General features: G+C 38.7%; 1 protein-coding gene across 1 annotated transcript in view; it reads left to right on the top strand.

The window, feature by feature from the left end:
• LOC132016300 (uncharacterized) overlaps nucleotides 1–8621 on the top strand; it is a 32900-nt gene extending 24279 nt beyond the window's left edge. The window contains 3 exon segments of the mRNA XM_059397527.1: nucleotides 46–728; nucleotides 820–1706; nucleotides 8543–8621. Coding sequence (XP_059253510.1) covers nucleotides 46–728; nucleotides 820–1706; nucleotides 8543–8621 — 1649 coding nt within the window.
• Nucleotides 8622–23460: the final 14839 nt, after the last annotated feature.

Genomic DNA, 23460 nt, shown 5'->3' with positions numbered 1-23460 from the left:
TAATTTTACTCTTTTGTTTGTCCTATCTCCTTTCCCCTATAAAAGGCTCCAGTCCACATCTTACCAAGCAATTAACCTGGCAGGTTCTCTCTCAAACGGGGGAGGTCATCTGGTCCACATCGGGTCAACACACCCTGGGTACATGGTGGCCCACTCTCACCCCTGACTTCTGCCAGTTGGCAGCTGGGCTAAACAAATGGGATATCCCCACCGCTGATCCTCACTCATTACACTCCTATACTGGAGACCCCACGGGGGTCCAAGAACCCAGTTGTAAATCACCTATAGCTAGATGTAGGCTAGCTCAGTCAGATTTTTATGTCTGTCCTAAAGATGGTAGGACTCGCGATATGGCATATAGATGCGGGGGATACCAAGAATACTTTTGTGCCAAATGGGGATGTGAGACCACCGGAGATGCTTATTGGCACCCATCCTCTTCATGGGACTCAATTACCATCCGCAGGAATTATACTAAGTCCAATGAAAATACTTGCTATTTCTCCAGAGGATGGACCAACTATAAAAATGCCCTCTTGTTACCATTAAAAATTACCTTTAGGGATCAGAACCCAAGCAGCACTCCCTCCTGGGTGCAAGGAAAAACTTGGGGCTTTAGATGGTATCTCAATGGGAAAGATAAAGGCCTTACCCTTAAAATTAAACTTAACATTGAAAACCCCCGAACCTCGGGGATAGGTCCTAATCCAGTTTTACCAGACCAAAGAGCCCCTAACCCTCACCTGAGAGACCCTCGCACAACACCCCCGGCCACTCCGTCTGACAGCCATGAGGGAACCCTTCCCCCTGGCATCCCAGGCAAAACAGGCTCCCCCCAGAACCTGTTCTTCTCCTCCCAGTCATAAGTTAACCCTCCCTGAAGTATCGGGCCAGGGACTATGTTTAGGCAAGATACCATCCTCCCATCAGACACTATGTAATATAACAACCCTCATCTCCCCTGGTAACTACTATTTAGAAGCCCCCAATGGGACCTATTGGGCATGTAACACTGGTTTAACTCCCTGTATCTCTGCCCAACTCCCGAAGGCCACCGCAGATTACTGTGTGTTGGTCCAACTAAGGCCTAGAATCACCTACCACAGATCAGAGACCATCCTCCACTTCTATGAAAATAAACCTAGATATCGAAGGGAACCCCTTACCTTGACATTAGCCATATTATTAGGAGTTGGGGGAATAGCGGCAGGCATCGGAACAGGAACCTCCACCTTACTCCAAAGCGATCAGCTTATACATTTACAAGCCGCCATGACTGCTGATTTAGAGGCTATAGAAAAATCAATCACTGCCTTAGAAAAATCCCTAACCTCCCTCTCCGAGGTGGTCCTACAAAACAGGAGAGGGCTGGACCTATTGTTCTTGAGAGAGGGGGGATTATGCACAGCCCTCAAGGAAACATGTTGTTTTTATGCTGACCATACAGGGGTTGTTAGGGAAACCATGGATAAACTCAGAGAAAGACTAGCCCAAAGAAAAAAGGATTTTGAATCCCACCAGGGCTGGTTTGAAAATTGGTTTAATCGATCACCTTGGCTCACCACCTTACTATCCACCATCTTAGGGCCCCTTATTATACTTCTACTAATCCTCTCCATCGGCCCCTGTATCCTGAATAAACTCGTACAGTTTATGAAGGATCGCTTGTCAGTAATCCAGACAATGGTACTGACACAGCAATATCAACTAATTAAACAGACCGGATCTCAAACTGACTTGTTTCATGAACAACATGAATGGATATAAGATTCTATCCATGATAAAGAAAAAGGGGGGAATGAAAGACCCCCTTTCTCTTTCTCCTTGCTGAAGGTGAAATTAAGTAACTTGTTACCTCCATAACTAGATAACGGCAAGCACATATCCTATGCAAACAGGATACCTGTGATCACCCAGTCTGTCAAGAAGGAAGACAAATGAGGAACAGGGACCTTCCAGAGTGATAATAAGTCAAGGCTGTCAAGGCTATGTTGAGAGAGCTGCCAGAGCAACCAGCTGTGTCCGTGCCTTGAACCCAACAATGCATGATTTCAAATTTACCAATCAGACCCCTGTAACCATGCATCTGCTTCTGTAAGCTCGCTTCCCGCCACCCCAACCCCGCCCTATATAATCTGCTCCCCAACCTAGCCCGGCGTGCTCAGTTTCCGGAAGGCTGATGCGTCCGCAGGCGCCTGTGTAACCAATAAACCTCTTGCAACTTGCATGCAGTGGAGACTTGGTGTCTGCTTCTTGGGTGTGGATCGAGGGTCTTTCAATGGGTGCCAACAAAAAAATAGAAAAACATGAGAATCATATGCTGTTATATATTGGAATAATAAGCATATATTCTAAAACTATATTTACTATATCTAATGGTATAAAGTGACAGTGTTTACCTCATTATATGTAGTGAACATAATTGACTTGAAAATATCTGCAGGGAACAGAAAATTATAAAAAAATGACACTGCGGATTTAAAAAGCAACTAAATAAATGTTCTAAAAATAAATGCACACTAACTCAAATGAAGGCAGTAATGGAGATGTTTAGCAGCAGTTTGGACACAAAATAAAAGAGATTTATGAACTGGCAGATGTAAAGGAAAAATGAGGCATGACCGATGAAATGAATAGGAGAATGAGGGGGAAGTGCATAAAAGACATGGAGGTTAACCACAGATAGAAACAGTATTATGAAACTTCAGAAAGACAAGATATTAAAACCAAGGAGGGTAAAGAAACAAACTAGGACACAATGCCTTCCAAATAATGCTGTCTCTGATCTCTTCTGAGTACAATTAAAGTCAGAAGTCAATTAAATTGTATCTTTAAGAGGCTGACAGAAATTAACACTCAACCTGGAATTCTATACCTAAACAATGTATCTTTCAAGGAGCTGACACAATGAAAGATACCAGAGCACTCACAGGCAGCACTTCCTGTTAGAAGATGGAGGAGGGTTGGTATCACATCTTGCAGACTGAGAAGGCACTTGAGGCAGAAAAACAAAGCAGGCCGCTACCCCATACCCTCCATGCAGTTGTAATCCGGCTAAATTACTGATGGGAGGAGCCGGCCAGGAGGCGGGCTTGCAGTCTAACTGATGCACGACTATCCTACATATGTCTTCTCTGCGGAGTCCAGACTGTAATCTCCAGATTTATAGAGTGATGGGCAAGGTGGGGAGGTCACGGGGTAGTTATCTCAAGTGGAGCCTTCTGTGCACTGCTTTAGCGATGGTCAGAACAAGCCTTCCGCATTCTGGCCAGGGGCTACATTAACCTCCTCTGGGAGTAGAACACGTAGCCCAGAGGGGCATGGATGCCCCAGGCATGAAAGAGCTGGAATCAGTGTTGTTAGCACTCCCACACTTCCTGATAAAAATTCTAAAGGGCATGCTATAGGTAGAAAGGAGGTGGTTCCAAATAAAAGCTCTCCAACTGCAAGAAGCAATTAAGGGCAGAAAAGATGGTTTAAAAATGTAGGCAAAAGTAAACATTGGTTGTATTAAATAAAAATAATAGAGAGTCTCAAAATTTTTGTAAGGATTTAAATCACATAGAACACATTTTCTTACCACAATGGAACTGAGCTAAATATATTATGAAGGCATTAAAGTTAAATTGGCAATTTAAAAATATGCTTCTAATTAACAAAAGAAATTATGATGGAAATTAGAAGGTAGAATATCACAACTGAATAATGATGCAAATATGATCCAGTATAAGAAAGCTTAAAAATTGTTAAAGGGGATTAAAGTAATACAGGAAAAGTCATGGCCTTAAGTGCCTATTTTTTTTTTTTAAACAAGAAAGACTGAAATTAAGGAACTAAGTATCCAATGTGAGACATTAGTAAAATAATACTAGAATAAGCCCCAAATGACAAAAGAACCTGCAGAGCAGGAAATAAAACCAGCAACAGCAGAAACTGATGAAATAAGTGAAAAATTAACATACAGAATATAGAGTAACAACAAAGCCAAAGGTTGGTACTGAAATTGACAACCCTGAAGTGAGAGTAAGTCAAGGAAAAAAAAAAAAGAAAAGGAAAAGAAAAAATAGCCAATATCAGGGTGGGGTGAATGTAAAATTGGTAAGACAAGGTTAGTAGTAAAAATTCGTATTTTTCAAATTTGTAGAAAAAACGTAAATCTGAATATTCCTACTACCATTCAAGAAAAAGAATCACTGGTTTAACATTTTCCCACAAAGAAAACTCCAGGACCATATGGCCTCACTAACAAGTTTTAATAAACATTCACAGAATAAATGATTCCAATCTTATGTGAATCTTTCCGGAGAAAAGAAATAATAAATAATGCATTCAAATTCATTTTATGAAGGTAGTAATACCTTGATATTAAAAAAAAAAAAGTTAAAAATAGGGAAAATTAGAGTCCAACATCACTTTCTAACATAGTTGTATAATTCATAAGCCAACAATACAGTAATATGTAGAAAGGATATTATTATGAAAAAGTGTGTTTTTTTTTTAAAGGTTTTATTCATTTATTTGACAGAGATCGCAAGTAGGCAGAGAGGCAGGCAGAGAGAGGAGGAAGCAGGCTCCCCGCTGAGCAGAGAGCCTGACTCAGGGCTTGATTCCAGGAGCCTGGGATTAAGACCTGAGTCGAAGGCAGAGGCCTCAACCCATTGAGCCACCCAAGCGCCCCTGAAAAAGTGTGTGTTATCCCAGACGAGCATTAGTTTACCATCAAAAAAATCATTAGAATGATATTAGAAAATAACTCAAAGTATTTTGCCACAAAAATAGGTTAAAAAAGAAAAAATTAATAGGTGTTGACAAAACTTTGATAAGACTAACCACCATGTTAACAATTCTCAGAAACTAGAGGGGGAAGGAAGGAAATTTCCTTTATCAGATAAAGGACATATATACGCTATCATTTAGAACAACACTAAAACTTCAAAGTTGTTGAAATGTCAAAGGCCTGCCCTTTACGACAGGATCAAGAGAATGCCCACCATGTCCCCTGGAACATTGTATTGCATGTGCTAGGCAGAGGGAGAAGTAAATAGTAAATTTAAAAAAAAAAAACAAAAAACAAAAACAGTGGAATACATGAGAATTGGAAATGAAATAAAACTGTCATTGTGGATTATACGATTGTATATAAAGAAAATCTGAATTAATCTACAGAAACATGATTAGGCTTGATAAAAAATTAGCAAGATTTTTTAATTCAAAAATTATAAAAATTAATATACAAATATCTACCAGTAACACTCAGAAGATGAAATTTTGAAAATATAACATTTGTAAGAGAATCTACATATATCTTAATAGGCAAGATCTCTATGTAGAAAAATTATGAAACTTTATTTTAGAAAAATTAAGAAAACCTAAATAAGGGGCGCCTGGGTGGCTCAGTGTGTTGGGCCTCTGCCTTCGGCTCGGGTCATGATTTCAGGGTTCTGGGATCGAGTCCCGCATCAGTCTCTCTGCTCTGCAGGGAGCCTGCTTCCTCCTCTCTCTCTGCCTGCCTCTCTAGGCTTGTGATCTCTCTCTGTCAAATAAATAAATAAAAATCTTTAAAAAAATAAAATATTAAAAAAAAGAATACCTAAATAAGTAGAAAATCCATCAACTGATAAGTTGAAAGACACATTATTGTAAAAATGGCTATTCTCCTTAGCTTGATTTATAGACTCAGCCCCTGTCAAAATTCCAACAGGAACTTTTGTGGAATTTGACATGATTATAAAAAAATTAATTGAAATGCAAAGGGTCAATTGCATCTATGACCCTCTTGAAGAAGAGAATGAAGTGAGAAGACAGGCTTTACTAGATAATTCTTTAAAACTAAAAATAAATCCAATGATATTATTGTTGCATGTAGACAGACATAGGAAAAAATAAAATTAATTAAAATGAAGTTTAATTTAATTTAAAAAGGTTGGAAACAAAGCTACTGCTTATGTATGGGCAGTTGACTCTATGAATAATATAGAAAACACGGGATTTTCAAAAAATCATATTGGGATAAGAATACTAAAAAATAGAACTATTTTACCTCTAGTTCACATCATGCACAAAATTAATTCCAGGTGGGTTAAAATCTTAACTATGAAAGTTAAGCTTTGTACTTTTAGAAAAGAATATAAGCAAATATCTTCATGATCTTAGAAGATTTTTTTAAGGAGAACACAAAAAGTGCTACTATGAGAGGGTAAATGAACACATTTGATAACACTGAAATTAGGAAATTAAGGATTTCTAATTCCTTAACAAAAAAAATTCCACTCTAAGAATTAGAAGACAAGCCACAAAATAGGAGAAAATATGAAATGCCTATCAGTCAAAGGTTAGTATCCAAAATGTTGTACGTTAAAACATAAATCAATTTGTAAAGGAGCATAATTCGATTTAAAAAAATAAGAGCAAGATTTGAACATGCTCCTTCTACACGGAATTAATGTCATTGCCCAGAACAGTCCTAATGAATGTCACGTGTCTTGGTTTAATAGTTAATAATGAATCCTTTACTCTCAAGAGCATCCTAATAGATTCACTAAATAATATGTTCACCACATCTTTCAATCTTTCTATTCTCAAGCCCATCCTTTACCCCTGACTTCAGAGGTCTCTAAAGCCTCTAATTAGGGAAGCTCACTGCAGTTATGCAGAATGAGTCTTTTGTTTCTACTGGGCTTCTCTGTCTGCAGGTTTCAGCTTTTTTTTTTTGTTTTTTAGTTTTCCCTTTCATAACATGCTACCCTCTGTCTCCTTTTCTCTTCATCTTTGTGAGTTTAATTTATTTCTTTTCCATCATCATAAGGAGGATGGAGAAGAATCCAAAAGAAATCTTTCACAGTTAAACAGAAGATGGTGATCTTCCTGAAAAATAAGATTCTGTTCTTCATCTTGACAAATGCCCTTTTCCTTTTTGCATACTGATCCCATATATATGTTGATCTTCCCGCTTAATTGCTTTTTATACACTGAATGGGAATTAATGTCCATAAAACAGGACCCGTGTCACATTAACAAAATTGTTGGGATTTTGATCAAGAGCCTGGTGTGAACTGAGGTCTGCTTAGTTTGTTACAGTCTCTATAGTCAGAGATCTGTTTTGAGATTCCCAAAAATGTGCTGTTTGCACAGTCTTTCCTTCCTCCTACTAATTTTTATTGACAATAGCATTGAAGACAGAAACCTAATTAACTTTTTAAAAAATTTTCTTTAATTTTATTTTTTAGGATTTTATTTATTTATTTGACAGACAGAGATCACAAGTAGGCAGAGAGGCAGGGAGAGAGAGAGGGGAGGAAGCAGGCTCCCTGCTGAGCAGAGAACTAGATGTGGGGCTGATCCCAGGATCTTGGGATCAGGACCTGAGCTGAATGCAGAGGCTTTAACTTACTGACCCACCCAGGCACTCCCAGAAACCTAATTAATTTCTTTTTTTTTTTTTTTTAAAGATTTTATTTATTTATTTGAGAGAGAGACAGTGAGAAAGAACATGAGCGAGGAGAAGATCAGAGAGAGAAGCAGACTCCCCACGGAGCTGGGAGCCCAATGCGGGACTCGATCCAGGGACTCCGGGATCATGACCTGAGCCAAAGGCAGTCGTCCAACCAACTGAGCCACCCAGGCGTCCCCAAACCTAATTAATTTCTTAAAGGCTACTTCTTCTTTGAGGACATCAGTCTAGAATCCAGGGACACATAATAATTTGCTGAAATTATTTTGATTCTCAACTAAATGAGGACAGAAGCCATGTTTAATCATTTCTGGATCTCCAACATCAAAGGAGGACTCCATAAATGTTTGTATTTGAACAGATATTTAAAATGACTGTTTTTGGTTCCCTCATTGGACAGAAATACATATGGCCTTTTAACTGAGGGTGATGTAATGATGCTGTTCTACTTTTCTCCCTCCGTTTTTATCACCTTGGTAATAAAGGCAACCATATGAGATGACTTGCCTAAAAGAGAAATGTAGTCATATCAGCATTTCACTTAGCTCTATGCAGGGTATGTCTGTCCTAAGAAAAACTTTGTGTGAACCGATAAGCTCCTTAGAAGATGACACTTTCAAATACTTTCTTTTTCTTGAGAAAAAAGATAGACCAAAACATTTCCAATTACTAGGTACTTCACTTCTATTTTTACTGGCATAAAATAAGGATCATGAGAAAATGTCACTGATGAGGTAACAGATAATGGCTTTCTATATACTGACATTATATTCTAAGATTCAAACAATCCTGAGCCTTAAATTGCAGTACCTGGGCACAAAATGAAAATACATCTGTCTCTAATAACTTCGCAGCAGTGCATATCTGTGAGAAAATTTTCTTACAGAGTCTCTCTGAGGCAGGTCAGGAGTAGGATGGGCATCTTTACTTGAAATCTGCTGAAATTGAGAACAAGGAAATTTAAATAACATGACTAAAATTGCTTTGCCTGTGGTGGGGCTGAAATTAGAATGTAGATCTCTCGATTCAAGGCTGAACTACCCCCACTGTGCTTGGGAGGAATCCAATTACAGTGACAGAAAATAGTTCTTGCCAACTTCACAGTATCTCTGACTGCCGGATGTTGGAGGAACCAAGCCCCCTTCACTGTGCTTCCTTGAGAGGGAGCTAGGACTTCAGTGGTGCAATCTCCACTTTTCCTGGGATAATTTCTATCCCTATAGAACGAACACATGTCAGTGACGTATAAGGACCCCATTGGTGTGGTGCCAGGGGTAGAAGATGAGAACATGGAATTAGTTTGTGTCTAAATGAAAGTGATCAGGGCCTCTGGGGTGGCTCAGTAGGTTCAGCGACCAACTCTGGATTTCAGCTCAGGTCATAATCTCAGGGGCATCAGATAGAGCCCCGTGTCAGGGTCTGCACAAAGCAAGGAGTCTGCTTGAAATTCTCGCTCTCTCCTCCCTCGGTCTCTCCTTAAGCACAGGGATTTAAAATAAAATAGTAATGAATTAGTATTTATGCTTGAAAATTTACCACTTAGTTTTTACATACATTAATTTATGCCATATAATCTTTAAAACATTTCTATGGGGCAGGTATTGTCATTTCTAATTCCATAAATGAATAAATGGACTCAGAGAAGCTAATAATTTGCTCATGATCATCTAGCCACTGAATAGTGAAGAAAGCAAGAATAATAGTTTTAACAGAGATCTTAAATTTGCGTCTTTTATTTCTTTTGATTTCTGCAATAGGGAAGGGCAAAGAGGGGAATACTGGAAGCACCATGGTTTACAGCAATGCGGGAACTTTAAACAAAACATGATAGCTGTATGTCTTCAACGCTAAGACAAAACTGTGCTTAGTATCAAGCCAAGCTTAGTATCGCCATTACAAAAGAAGGGTAGAAAAAGAATCATATGTACCAGCCCAGATAGACAATAGATCATCCCAGTATATGTATATTTGGAAAGATCTTCAAAACCAAGTGCTCCAATGGCTTCCAAGTATAGGAGTGTTATCTAAAACTTGCTGAGTAATGACTTCATTTTTGACACTTGGCACTCCCTAAGTGTATGACAGGCTTCTTAAACGATGAAAATAAAGATTTCAAAGAAGAGAAAACTTGTGAGAGCACATGAGAGAAAAGGGTTGAGGACCCACCTGGGTAAACACTGAAGGCTCTGACACATGCAGAGGAAGGAGACCATTCATAATGCCAATGAAGTGACTGATGTAAATCAAATGGGTGGATGGTCAATGAACACCTACAAACAAATCAATATCTATGTCACGGGGGCATCATCTGCAGGAACTACACTGTTAGCTATGCCTGTTAAGGGTTAAATACTGAATTAGTATCCACCATTTTTACAGGAGAAAATCTGTTGCATATAACTGGGCTAAATAAGTATTGGAAGACTTTACCATTTCTATCTCCTATTTTCAAAATTTGTATATGTCTGCTCATCCTGGCCCTTGCTACACATTGCATTTTTTTTTTCTAGTGTCTGCTTTCTCTAAATAGTAACAGCTACTGTAAGCTGTTAAGCTCTGGACATTTTTCAGGACAGTTTTAAACAATTTCTCATTAATCATCACACTAGCAAGTTACTATATTCATTCTACAGATGGGACTGAATCTCACAAAGGGTTAAGTAACTTGCTCCATAGAACACGGTGGTAAAAATCAGATCTAGGATTTCAATCCAGAATTAAAATCCTTGAAGGTAAGCCAGTATCTCTTGTATATCTTCCATATCACCAGTACCTATACTGTCGTATGTGCACTGGAATCATCTGAAACACTTAAGAACAGTGTCCCACTTCCCACCCTCTGGAAATTCTGATTCATTTGGTCAAGGATGGAGCATCAGTCTATATTGTTCACAAATCCTTTGGCCTGATTCTTACACAACCAGTTGAAAGATGTGTTATTTAGAGCCACCATATCAATGTCTTCCATATGGGAACAGAACGTACATTCTACATTTTGAAGTAAGTCCCAGATATTGACCGGATGCTTCTTTGTGTCTCATAAGATTTAAAGATTTTTTTTGATGGTGGGACATGACACACGACAAAGGACAGAGGAAAGGCAGAACTCTTGGCTACTTTCAGCTCCAGAAGAGACACAGGGCCACAAAGGGGAATGTGCGGAGAAGATGAACAGCACGCTGGAGCCGGGGGAGCAGTTTATGGATGGCAAGCGGGGCGGGCTGCTAGGTTTCCAGGGTTCTGTGTGACTTGGCTAATTTGAATAATTGTGCCTTGGAGCTGTACCTAGCTGGTCACAGGGTGATTAAGAAGAATGCACAAGGGGCACCTGGGTGGCTCAGTCAGTTAAGCATCTGCCTTCGGCTCAAATCATGGTCTCAGGGTCCTGGGATTGAGTCTTGCACTGGGCTCTCTGCTCAGCGGGGAGCCTGCTTCTCCTTCTCCTTCTACCCACCCCTTGCCCCACCTCATGCGCGCACTCTCTCTCTCAAATAAATAAAATCTTAAAAAAAAAAAAAAAAAAAAGAAAGCACAGTAAACTGGAGTGTGAGACAGGTAAGAGAAGTGGTTGAGGGTGGAGATTTAATTGTGTGCTCAAAAAGGGGAACAAATTGGCCTCTAGCCAACCTCTCAAAAACTGGGTCAAGACAGCACAATTAAAAACAAACAAAACACAAAAAAACAACAACAACAAATTAGAATATACTTTGTTCCTTAGGATTATTCAAGATTGGTTCAGACATCTAACTCATAATTTACAGCTAGTGAAATCCTCACCAATATGCCTCTGGTTTCTAAATATAAGGTGGAGAAGTAGGTGAATGATGCTTTCTGGCCATTTCTGGCTCCAGCTTCTAACAAGGTTGAATTTTTACTCTTCATGCTAGGTTTTGAATTTATCATCTCTCCTGGAGTTAACGTCAGCACTTTGCCTGGCTTTGCAAGTTAAAAAAAACCTTAAATGCATCCAAACACAGATACATAGATAAAAGCACTTACAGAAGACATTGTGTGTAGCACACTTTGATGAAGGCTTGGGGTTTAAATTAAAAGAACTTTAGAGGTGCCTGGGTGGCTCAGTCAGTTAAGCATCTGCTTCTGCTCAGATCTTGATCCCGGGGTTCTGGGATGGAGCCCCGGCTTGGGTCGGACTCCCTGATCAGAAGGGAGCCTGCTTCTCTCTCTCCCTCTGCCACGCCCTGCACCCCACACCTGCATGTTCTCGCTCACAAATAAATAAACAAATCTTTAAGAAAAAGAAATAAATAGAATAAGTTTAAATTGCTGTAACAATTTACCAATAATCTAACTAGACATTGCTGCTTCCAAACTTTTGGGGCAGTTTCAGATGTTGCCCAGGCACCGGTTCTTTTTCCTTTAACTTTCTTCTCCCTTCTAAAGCAGAGGGGCATAGTTAGCCCTTATGTTTCCTGGGCTTCCTTGTCATGCTCTTCTCATGGTCTCATATTCCACTCCATATAGTTTATGTAATTTATGTAATGTTTCTACTGGTGCCAGCTATTAACATTAATATTTATTTTCACTGCTACTGAAGACATTTGCCTTCTCAAGGGAAACCCTCATTTCATTGAAAGATATCATATAAGGTCCTTACTTAAATTATTCCCCTACGTTTGTTTTGATAATATTGTTTTCTGTAATAATTATAAAGTAATTATTCTGATTTCCATTCAGTAGCTTCTGGGAATAAAATACACTGGCTAGAGTGTGACTATTGTCCCATTCACTTTCACCAGTAAATTCCTAGCATGCTGGACACTACAGTGGCTTAAAATTGATTTCACTGAATTCTGTTTCACAGTGCAAGTCCAAAAGTAAATAATGACTCAAAAAAAAATCAAATTATAGGATAAGACATTCTAATTAGTATAAAACAATTGATAAAGTGGGGATGGGGGCAAAAAGTAAGCAACACAGAGTCTTGTTTCATTTTGCTAGAGCAGGGTAAAAAACAGAATCCTTTCCTTAAATCTCTCTTCTGAGACTCACAATTTTGGAATGGGCCAGAGCTCAGTTCTCACCACACTCTACTCCAGAGTCACGCTGATGCTTCCCCAAAAACTCTCAGCCTCACTGATTCCCTGAACTCTACCCACTCCATTGTTCTTCTTGGGCTCCTGATAAGCACTTCAAGAAAACATGACCAAGCAGAACTCCTGATTTTCCCTTCCAGCTCCCCAATCTTCCTCAAATCAATGTGTCACTCCCATTCACTAGGTGGATCCAACCCCTTGCTTTTACTTGCGTTCTTCTAACCCATCAGCAAATCCTATTGGTTCTGCCTTTTTTGAAAGAATCTAAAAAACGTGCTAAAGATGGCATGAATGCACTGTAAGCAGCATAAAGAAAGGTGGTGGGAAGGAGAAAGTACTGAGTTAGGGACCAAAATGTGGTTGTATGTAGGCTGCTCTGTCATATTATAAACTGGAACTCCGTCTCCTTTTTCCAGGGGAGGGCAATTAGATTCCCAGAGTGGAATTAAACTAAAAATTAAAGCTTTAAAAATAAGTAGTTCTTGGGGTGCCAGGGTGGCTCAGTTGGTTAAGTTCCCAACTCTTGATTTCAGTTCAGGTCATGAAGAATACCGGTGGAATTTTGATCGGAATAGCATTAAAAGTATAGATTGCTCTAGGCAGTATAGACATTTTAACAATGTTTATTCTTCCAATCCAAGAGCATGGAATGGTCTTCCATCTTTTTGTGTCTTCTTCAGTTTCTTTCATGAGTGTTCTGTAGTTCCTTGAGTACAGATCCTTTACCTCTTTGGTTAGGTTTATTCCCAGGTATCTTACGGTTCTTGGTGCTATAGTAAATGGAATCGATTCTCTAATTTCCCTTTCTGTATTTTCATTGTTAGTGTATAAGAAAGCCACTGATTTCTGTACATTGACTTTGTATCAGGTCATGAAACCAGGGTCTGAGATTGAGCCCTATGGAGCCGGTTTAAGATTCTCTTTCCCTCTCTGCCCCACTTCTCTCTCTCTGTGTCTTTAAACAAACAGAAGACCCATAAATAAATGAAAAAAAAAAAAAAAAAACTTGAACAAGATTCAGTTCCCAGGTATGTTTCCTTGTGTTCTCACTACTTTCTTTTCATCTTTTTGGGGGTGGGAATTTAGGAATTCCCAGATTGTCACAAATTCCTACTGTCTTTCAGCCAGTCCACTTAACTCATTAATATTTCTTATCCTAGTCCTTGAGGGATTTTGTGACCTCTGAGCTAGAAATTACAGTGTTGCATCCCTTTTTAAGTCAAAGCATATTGTCCATGAGGACCTACCCATAGAATAAACACTGAAAACAATTCAGTGTGTACATGATGATTTTCAAATGTCAATCCAAGCTTAAATGTATGCATAAGTTAATGCTGTTCGTATCCTGCATAGTTGTTAAAGGACAAAAACATACTGAGTATACGTTATGACGAATCACTTTAAATACTTATTTTAGAACATCATTTTATCTGTCTTGACTGATACATGGAAGATATATAATTTGTTTCATTGCTGTTATTTTAAAATTGACTCTCTTGTAAAGAATCATGACAAGAAATGAACATTTCTTATAAACAGCCAAGAGAAGAAGTCTGTGGTAGCAAAACATCCAGATGTAAAGTGGAAAATTAATTCAGTCATGTGATAGTTTCCTCATAGAATGCCAAACATCTGGAGGTTTGAGGAGAACTCCACAATTACCTAAATATTTCATTTCTTATCTGGATGTTTATTTTCCTATAGCTGCAGTCTAATTTGGCACAACGTCAGTAAGTAAGGGGCACAGTAGGGGAAGTGTTGGATTCTAAAGAAAAAGGTTTTTCCCCCAAAGAACTGTTGAAGACATTATTTTAAATATCTTTAACATCCTTTTTTGATCAAAGACATTTCTTAAGTTTGTCTGCATTTCACATAGTACACTCTTAAATCATGAGCCTTTAAGTTTGCCTTTTTTTTAATATAGAAGGAAACATAGTGCAGAGAGAAGTGGAGAGCTGTATCTGCATAATAAAACCTTTCTCCTGGGGCGCCTGGGTGGCTCAGTAGGTTAAAGCCTCTGCCTTCGGCTCAGGTCATGATCCCAGGGTCCTGGGATCGAGCCCCGCATCGGGCTCTCTGCTCAGCAGGGAGCCTGCTTCCTCCTCTCTCTCTGCCTGTCTCTCTGCCTCTTTGTGATCTCTGTCAAATAAATAAATAAAAATCTTTAAAAAAATGTTATAAAACCATAAGTGACTCTTAATCTCACAAAACAAACTGAGGGTTGCTGGGGGGAGGGTTTGGGAGAAGGGGGTGGGATTATGGACATTGGGGAGGGTATGTGCTTTGGTGAGTGCTGTGAAGTGTGTAAACCTGGTGATTCACAGACCTGTACCCCTGGGGATAAAAATATATGTTTATAAAAAATAAAAAATTAAGGACGCCTGGGTGGCTTCGTTGGTTGGACGACTGCCTTCGGCTCACGTCATGATCCCGGAGTTCTGAGATGAGTCCCGCATGGGGCTCCCAGCTCCATGGGGAGTCTGCTTCTCTCTATGACCTTCTCCTCACTCATGTTCTCTCTCACTGTCTCTCTCGCAAATAAATAAATAAAATCTTTTAAAAAAAATAATAAATAAAAATTAAAAATTTTAAAAAAAGTTATAAAAAAACAAACAAACAAAAAAAACCTTTCTCCTTGTTAAACTTCTGTTAATTCATCATTAATCTGGTTACAACAGTTTATGCTGAATATGTGCATTAAAAATGCCAGGAGGAAATAAACTAAATGTAACTGTTTTTTTAGAATACTTGGGATTTGGCTTTTCATCTTAATTTTTTTTTTGAATTTTCTGTAAAGATCAATCTTACTAAAACAAACAAACGAAAAAGTTGAGAGATGCCTAAGTGGCACAGCAGGTTAAGGTCTGCCTTCAGCTCAGGTCATGATCCTGGGGTCCTAGGATGGAGTCCCACATTGGGCTCCCTGCTTAGTGGGGAATCTACTTCTCCCTCTGCCCCTGCTCATGTTTTTTTTCTCTCTCTCAAGTAAATAAATAAAATATCTTTTTAAAAATATTAATCTTTCAGATGAACATGAATATTTATAAATTTATTTTTCAGGAAAAAAAAGAAAAACCCTTAACTTTTTCAAGATCACATTTCAGCTTGGCTATCCCATCAACATGGTTCTTATGAAGAGTGCCCTGGGAAATGGGAGCAAGCAGGAACCTGCTAATATTTAGAGCACATTAATTGGTATTTTACCAGGTCCACGATGTAAGGGAGTTATTTGTCACTAATGGGGCAAGCATCTTCAGGGGCATCAGATTCTTGAAGTACTCCATGGACAAATTACCCAGGAATTTTATACTAAAAGACCTTCTTAAGAAAACTAAAGAATTGTCATAAGTAGTTCCAGTGGCATAGTTAACATGCAGTACTTAAAACAAATTCCATGAGACCAATCATAATTGTTTATCTCTCTCATAAAAATGAATTGTGGCTCTACGTTTTGGGAAACAGAGACACAACAAAAATATTAGAAACACCTGAAAAGGGCCTACCAGAATTTCAGACACCTAGACACACAATCAGATCAAATTCATAAACATTATTGACAGAATTTTTTTTTTCTATTCTTAAGCTCAAAGCTATTAGGCATTTACTATATAAAATACTAGCAAAATAATGCCTCATTTTAAGAGAGGTTGCCTATTTCCACACTCTGGGAAAAGATGTCATTTAATAAACCACTTAATGAGTTGCAGCTTGATGGTCCTATGGTAGTATTAAGAGTGCAGCCAGCAATAAATCAATGAGAAAACACCAGGATCATCAGAACAGGCTACCTATAAATCCTAAGTCTGCTAGAGTAATCACTAAATTCACTGCATGCAGCAAATTAAGCAACTATATAACAAAGAAAGCTATAGGAACTGTGATTATATTTGGCTTGTATATTATTCTACTCAGAATGCCATAACAAAATACCAGACTGCTTGGCTAAAAGAACAGAAATTTATTTTCTCACAGTTCTGTAGGCTGGACGTCTACACTCAGAGTGCCAGCGTGCTGGGTTCTGGTGAGAGTTCTCTTCCTGGCTTGCACATGGCTGCCTTCTAGCTGTGTGATCTCATGGCCTTTCCTGTGTATACACTTGGAGAGACAGAGACCCATCTCTCCTCCTTTTCCTGTAAGCCAGTCAGTCCTATTGCTTTTGTTTGTTCGGATTTTTTTTTTTTTTTTTTTTTTTTTTTTTTTGGTGAGAGAGAGAGAGAGAGAGACAAGAGGAGGGGAAGGAGAAGCAGACTCCCTGCTGAGAAGGGAGCCAGACATGGGACTCAGTCCCAGGACCCTAGGACCATGACCCCAGCTGAAGGCAGATGCCCAACTAAGTGAGCCATGCAGGTGCTCTCGTCAGTCCTATTGGTTTAAGGCCATACTCTTATGACGCACTTAATCATAATTACCTCTGAAGACCCTTTCTCCAAATCCAGTGACACTGGGGCTTAACGCTTCAATATATGAATTTCAAGAGAGAGGGCAAAGTTTGACTCATAGCAGCTTGTTTGGGGTGTGTGTGTGTGTGTGTGTGTGTGTGTGTGTGTTGGGAGTAAGAGATTTAAGAAAGTGTTTAAAGGCCTAATACTGCTAGAATATTTATAGTAGGACTTTATAGAATATGTAAAAATGTTAAGATTTTACTAGATGTTTACAAACCAATTGGTAAGGTTTGCCATTAGCAGACTAATGTATCTCTGTGACTGCATCAGCCTGCTAATTAACAGCAAACCTAACCAACTGGTTTGTAAACATTGCAAAATCTTAACATTTTTACACATTCTATAAAGTCCTACTATAAATATATATAAATTATTTGCAAAACTAATTTTTAGCTAAGAGTTTGTATCCAAAATAGGGAAATAAATTTTAAGTATCTATAATAAGAAAATAAGCAACCCAATTCAAAAAGGGCAAAATATTTGAATAGATATTTCAGCAAAGAAGATGTAAAGATGGCAAATAAATATGTGAAAAGATACTTGCTAAGAAAATGCCAATTAAAATCTCAATGCAGGGGTGCCTGGGTGGCTCAGTTGGTTAAGCATCTGCATTTGGCTCAGGTTATGATCCCAAGGTCCTGGAAGTGAGCCTGGAGTCAGGCTCCCTGCCCAGCAGGGAGTCTGCTTCTCCCTCTGTCCCTCCCCACTGCTTGTGTGCTCTCTCTCTCTCTCTCACAAATAAATAAATAAAATCTTTAAAAAAACTCAATACAATATCAGTACTTACTCACCAGAAAGGCTAAAACGAAAAACTGATTATATCAATTGTTGGTGAGAATATGGAACAACTAGAAGTCTATTTACCATCGCGGTGGGCGGTGTAATTTGGTATATTCACTTTAGAAAACAGTTTGGCAGTTTCCTAAAAAGTTCAACATATGCTGATTATATGACCCAGCCATATCACTCCTAGATATTTACAAGAGAGAAATTAAAATATATGTCTATACAACGACTTGTACAAAAATGTTCAAGGATACTTTATTTATATCACCTCAAATTTGAAAAAATCAAAAGGTCCATCCACAGGTGAATAGATAAACAAATTGTAGTGTATCCATCCAATGCAACACTATTCAGCAATAAAAAGGAACAAACTATTAATGCACAAAACAAAAGGAAAAAAATCTTAAAATAGTTATGCCGAGTGAAAGAAGTCAGACCCCCACCTCATAAAGAGAGGATACATATATATGATTCCATTTATATAAAACTCTAAAAGATGCAAACTGATCTAGAGTGACAGAAAGCAAGACCAGTGGTTGCTTGGAGAAGGAGAATTATGAAGGTCAGGAGGAAAATTGGGGGGATGGTGGATATATTCATTATCTTGATTGTGTTTTATAGTACGTCAAAACAACAAAAGTACATTTTTTTAATTTTTTAAAAATTTTTTTAAAGATTTTATTTATTTATCTGACAGAGAGAGATCATAAGTAGGCAGAGAGGCAGGCGGGGCTGGGGGTTGGTGGTGGTAGGAAGCAGGCTCCCTGCCAAGCAGAGAGCCCAATGCAGGGCTCGATCCCAGGACCCTGGGATCATGACCTGAGCTGAAGGCAGAGGCTTAACCCACTGAGCCACCCAGGCGCCCCAAAAGTACACTTTTTAAAATATGTGTAGTTTAGTAGATGTCAACGACATCTCAGTGACACTGTAAACAAACAACAGAAAATTTTAAAAAGGCAAACAAACTTACAGACTTAGAAGTCAGGATGGTTGGTGAGCATGTGTAGTCACTGGAACAGGGAGAGGCTTCTGGGCTTCTAGCAATGCTCTGTGGTTTGATCTGGATATGGATGGCACACACGTGTTCACTTTCTGAAATTCAGCTGACACATCTGATACGTATACTTTGCTAAATGTATGTTTTTCTTCTTTAAACATTTTGTGTTAAAGTAAATATATAAAGAAAGTTCTGTCTCCTCAGTGTAGACAGGACCAACATGAAATATACCAAGTAAACTTTTAAAAAGACAAGATGAATTGCAGATGGGAGCGGAAGTAAAGAGAAATACAAAGCATTGTCTGCTAATATTTAAATCATGCTCTACAGAAACGGAACAGAGAAACTTGTTTCAAACTCCTGACTTTATAGGAACTTTTATCTCACTTTATCACTGAATCTTTCTCAGAAACATAATTTTCCTTTTCATATTCCTTCCCCCTAAGATTATTTCTCAAAGTAGATTATTTGGGAGCATTTCTCAGCATGTTGGGAACTATGTGATGGAAAGAGTCCTACAGGCAAAAGCATTTGGGAATGTTGTGCTATGCCAAGATAAATTGTTTTCCTCCTTACAGTATTTACAGGTAAGCTTTAACCATGTTAAAATGTGCCATGAATCCCATACAGTCATATGCAATGCTTTACAAACTTATATATGCATAGACCATCCTTTTTCAAACAGTATTCTAAAGGACTAATATTTCATGGAAAATACACTGCAGTTGTAGAAATGCAATGTTAACTGTGGTTGTTTACTACTATAGTTAAAATGTGTGCTGCCAAATTAGACCATCTGTGTTTGAATCCTGCCTCTGCTACTTTTTCTCCTGAGTGACCTTGAATGCTGAGCTTACCTCTCAAAATAAGATAAAACAAACATGGTTTTTGTGGGGATAAAATGACTAACGATATGCAAAGCATAAACAGTGCCTGATACATAGTAAGTGTTAAAAGAACTAACTATTCCTATTATTAAGAAACATCACCTAAGCAAGAACCACAAGGTAGAGATCATGTTCCATTATTGGTTCCATCTTGCCTGGATTCAGGGTCCATCTTACTGTTCTGATGAACAAAATCTGACAATAGAATTACATGAGATGTAAATGTTCTCCCCATAACAACATGGATAATATTGAATGATATGTGAGAGGAAGGATGTGTTAACTAACTTTATTGTGGCAATCATTTCTCATCACCTTGACCATCTTAAACTTATATGACATTGTGTGTCACTTATATCTCAATAAAGCTGGAGGAGAAACTTAATAATTACTATGCAAGGCAGTCATCACAGAGACTGAGTGGCCTGATATAAATTATAAAAAAAACAGAAGAATTACATGAGACTATATAATCACAGCCAGAATGCATGGTTAGATTTTCAGTTCCTTGAGGGTAAAGACCACATCTGACCATCATCCTCTTTTTTGAAGACTACAGTTGAGCTTAATCAGTCTACCCACATAAGGAACTCTGGGATCCAGCAGTCTTATTAGCAATGGGAATCAGACACTTTGGTATAATTGTAAAAAGGATGTTAAGCCAAGATGGCCAACTCCCTAGATCAACAAGACAAAGATGTTCCAACAAAAGAGGGTAGATGACCGTTTTTAAGAGGAACTCATTAAGGTGATGTATATGGAGTCCTTAAATCAGGATTCCATTCATGAGAGCTTCACATTAGAAGACAATTGAAATCAAACAGGATGACGAGACTAGGGACATGAAGACCATATTAGCAAAAGTGAAGACTGGAGTCAAATGTTTCTCTTGTTTTACTTTAATGCTTGATTTTCCTGAGGCTGATGTGATAAGAGAATAAGGGTTATATATTTATGCACCCAAGTGCCTAGACATCCTTGCACATACTTGCACATAGCATATAGTGTCGTCAGAAAGCATGGTGACAGTTGTAGACCGGATACTCCCCTCTCCAGTTCCAGCTGTGGAAAAGGAAGAAAACTGGCAAGGAAACAAGAAATGGTAAATGCATAAAGCAGAGAGAAAGGAAGAATTTTCAATTAGGCAAAGCAGAGTTAACTCTCAACAAGAAACATGCTTCCTATCGCCAAGGACTGAGGCACAGGAGAGAATAAATAGAAGTCCCCTCCAGGACTTCTGCAAGGGTTAATTTGTGTGAGGAAAGTGCTCTGAAACCAAGGGTATGAAAACCACTTCCAGGCAAAGTCTCAGCATGGCTGCTGGCTGCATTGTGCAGCTGCTATTTTTAGCCCACATTCATGCTGCTCCTGGTCAGAGTAGGAGACATCTGCGGAGAGGGGAATGAATTGCTTGCAGCAAGACCAGTTTTGATGAGTAATTACTTGTGTTATAATGTGCAGTCAGGGCCAGCTCTATTCCAGGGACTGAGAACTAAGGCTCCTAGGAAATCATCCTGGGCAGGGTCCACGCTGGCTGCCAGGGCTTCCAGGACTGATGATACTTGGCAGTGCTGCCAGGATGATGAAGGGCTAACGGATTTGTGTGGTCCCTACTAAAGATCAGCAGCACGGCTGATGGTAGAAAATACAGTTACATTTCAAAGCCCTTTATAATCATTAATTATTTTGTGTCCCAATATTCCAGGGAAGTAAGTAAAAATACTTTTCTTTTTCATTCTAATGTTACCTTTTTTTTTTTTTTTTAAGAGGAAGAGAGTGGGAGCAGGGGGAGGGGCAGAGGGAGAGAAAGAATCTCCCAGACTCCCTGCTGAGCCTAGAGCCTGATGCTGGGCTGGATCCCAGGACCCTGAGATCATGACCTGAGCCAAAATCAAGAGTTGGATGCTTAAATGACTGAAAACCGAGGCACCCCCAGGGTTATGTTTATGACTTTATGTTTCTAAACCCTAGACTTTCTACTAATACAAAACTCTTGCACAAATGTTATGTTTCAAGAATTGCTGTAGTAATATTTTCCTGTTTTTATATACTTATAACTTTTCCAGGTTTCTTTCTTTCTCTACTTTTCTATAACCCTGTGCTGCCAGCACTTGACCAGCCCTGCTTATAATATATAATATATAATATGCATGTGTGTGCATGTGTGTGTGTGTTGGTGAAGTATTGCTTGGGATTTTTTTATTTTTCTTTCTAATCTTTTTGTAGTATGCATAAGGTATAATGCATACCCCCATGCTATTACATTTAAGTATACCTCTGATCTTTCCTTAATATACATCTCAAAGAGTGAAATTATTATGGCAAAGATATACATTTTTATTTGTGATACATACTGTCAAATTTCTGTTAGGATCATTTCTTACTTAAATTTAATTCTATTCCCATTATATGTAATTAAAATAATTTCACTTTATTATTTGTCTGAAGCTTTACTTTTGGTGAGAGAGGTGGATACAATGAGGCTTTAAATATTTTTTATATAGTGAACTCTATAAATCTTTTTCACAATAATTTCCTTTTGTATTTTCATTATTCTCTTCCCTAACTCTCTGCCTTGGGTTTACAAATGGGATGTTACACAACCAAGAACTAAAACATGTACCATTGACTTGGGGACCAGGCACATGCAGAGACTGTCAGTGAAAGCTTGAAGTACAATGAATAAATTATTATTCAAGGCTAGAAAAAAGAGGATCCAAATTATTTTGGCAGGACAATTAGTGAGTGTCATCTGCAATAACATGGAAGATAGAAAGGGTACTTAAGCAACTGATTATTTTGGCTAAGAAGTTTTCCTGTCCAGAGTGTTGGAAGGTCTTCTTCTAGGTGCTTATGATAAAAGAGGGAGGAGCAAAATACATTAAAAAGAGAGGTTGGGGGATGGGGGTGGGGGACTCTCCAATCTCAAGCCAAATTTAGAGAAAATATAAAGTATCTAGAACACTTCTGGTTTTATACATAGAACTGTTTCTCTCCAGACAGCAAAGATTCAAAGTTAGAAATGGCTTCAACGCTTGACTTATTTCACTAAGCATGATACGCTCTAGTTCCATCCGAAAGACAACTATCGTATGATCTCCTTGATATGAGGAAGTGGTGATGCAACATGGGGGCTTAAGTGGGTAGGAGAAGAATCAATGAAACAAGATGGGATTGGGAGGGAGACAAACCATAAGTGACTCTTAATCTCACAAAACAAACTGAGGGGTGTTGGGGGGAGGGGGCTTTGGAGAAGGGTTACGGACATTGGGGGTGGTGAGCTTTGGTGAGTGCTGTGGGGTGTGTGGACCTGGCGATTCACGGACCTGTACCCCTGGGGTTAAAAATATATGTTTATAAAAAATAAAAAATTAAAAAAAAAAAAAAAGAAAGAAAAGGCTTCAACGCAAAGACCAAACCAAGACTGTTGCCAGTAAAACCTGGTCTCAGAATACAGTTTCTAATGTGTGACTAAAACTTATTGAGACCTGAGAAATATGTAACATACCTCACAGACCCTCTCAACTACTCGATTAGACTTCTGAAAACGTTAGGAATGCTGTCCCACAATACTTTGATTCTCCTCATAGGGCAGAGAGAAGCCTCTTTCAAAGAAATGGAGATAGGGGCAGCTTGAGGGGAGCTCAGTCAGTTAAGCAACTGCCTTTGGCTCAGGCCATGGTCCCAGAGGCCTGGGATTGAGTCCTGTATCCCCGGAGCTCTGCTCAGCAGGGTGTCTGCTTCTCCCTCTCCTTGCTGCTTCCCATGCTTGTGGTCTCCCTGTCAAATAAACAAATATTTAAAAAAACAAATAAACAAAGAATTAGGTACAACTTTAGTCTCA

Source organism: Mustela nigripes, chromosome 4, assembly GCF_022355385.1.
Source record: "Mustela nigripes isolate SB6536 chromosome 4, MUSNIG.SB6536, whole genome shotgun sequence".
NCBI classification, from domain to species: domain Eukaryota; kingdom Metazoa; phylum Chordata; class Mammalia; order Carnivora; family Mustelidae; genus Mustela; species Mustela nigripes.
Note: the sequence above shows the minus strand (reverse complement) of the source record. Positions and strands in the feature narration are given on the sequence as shown.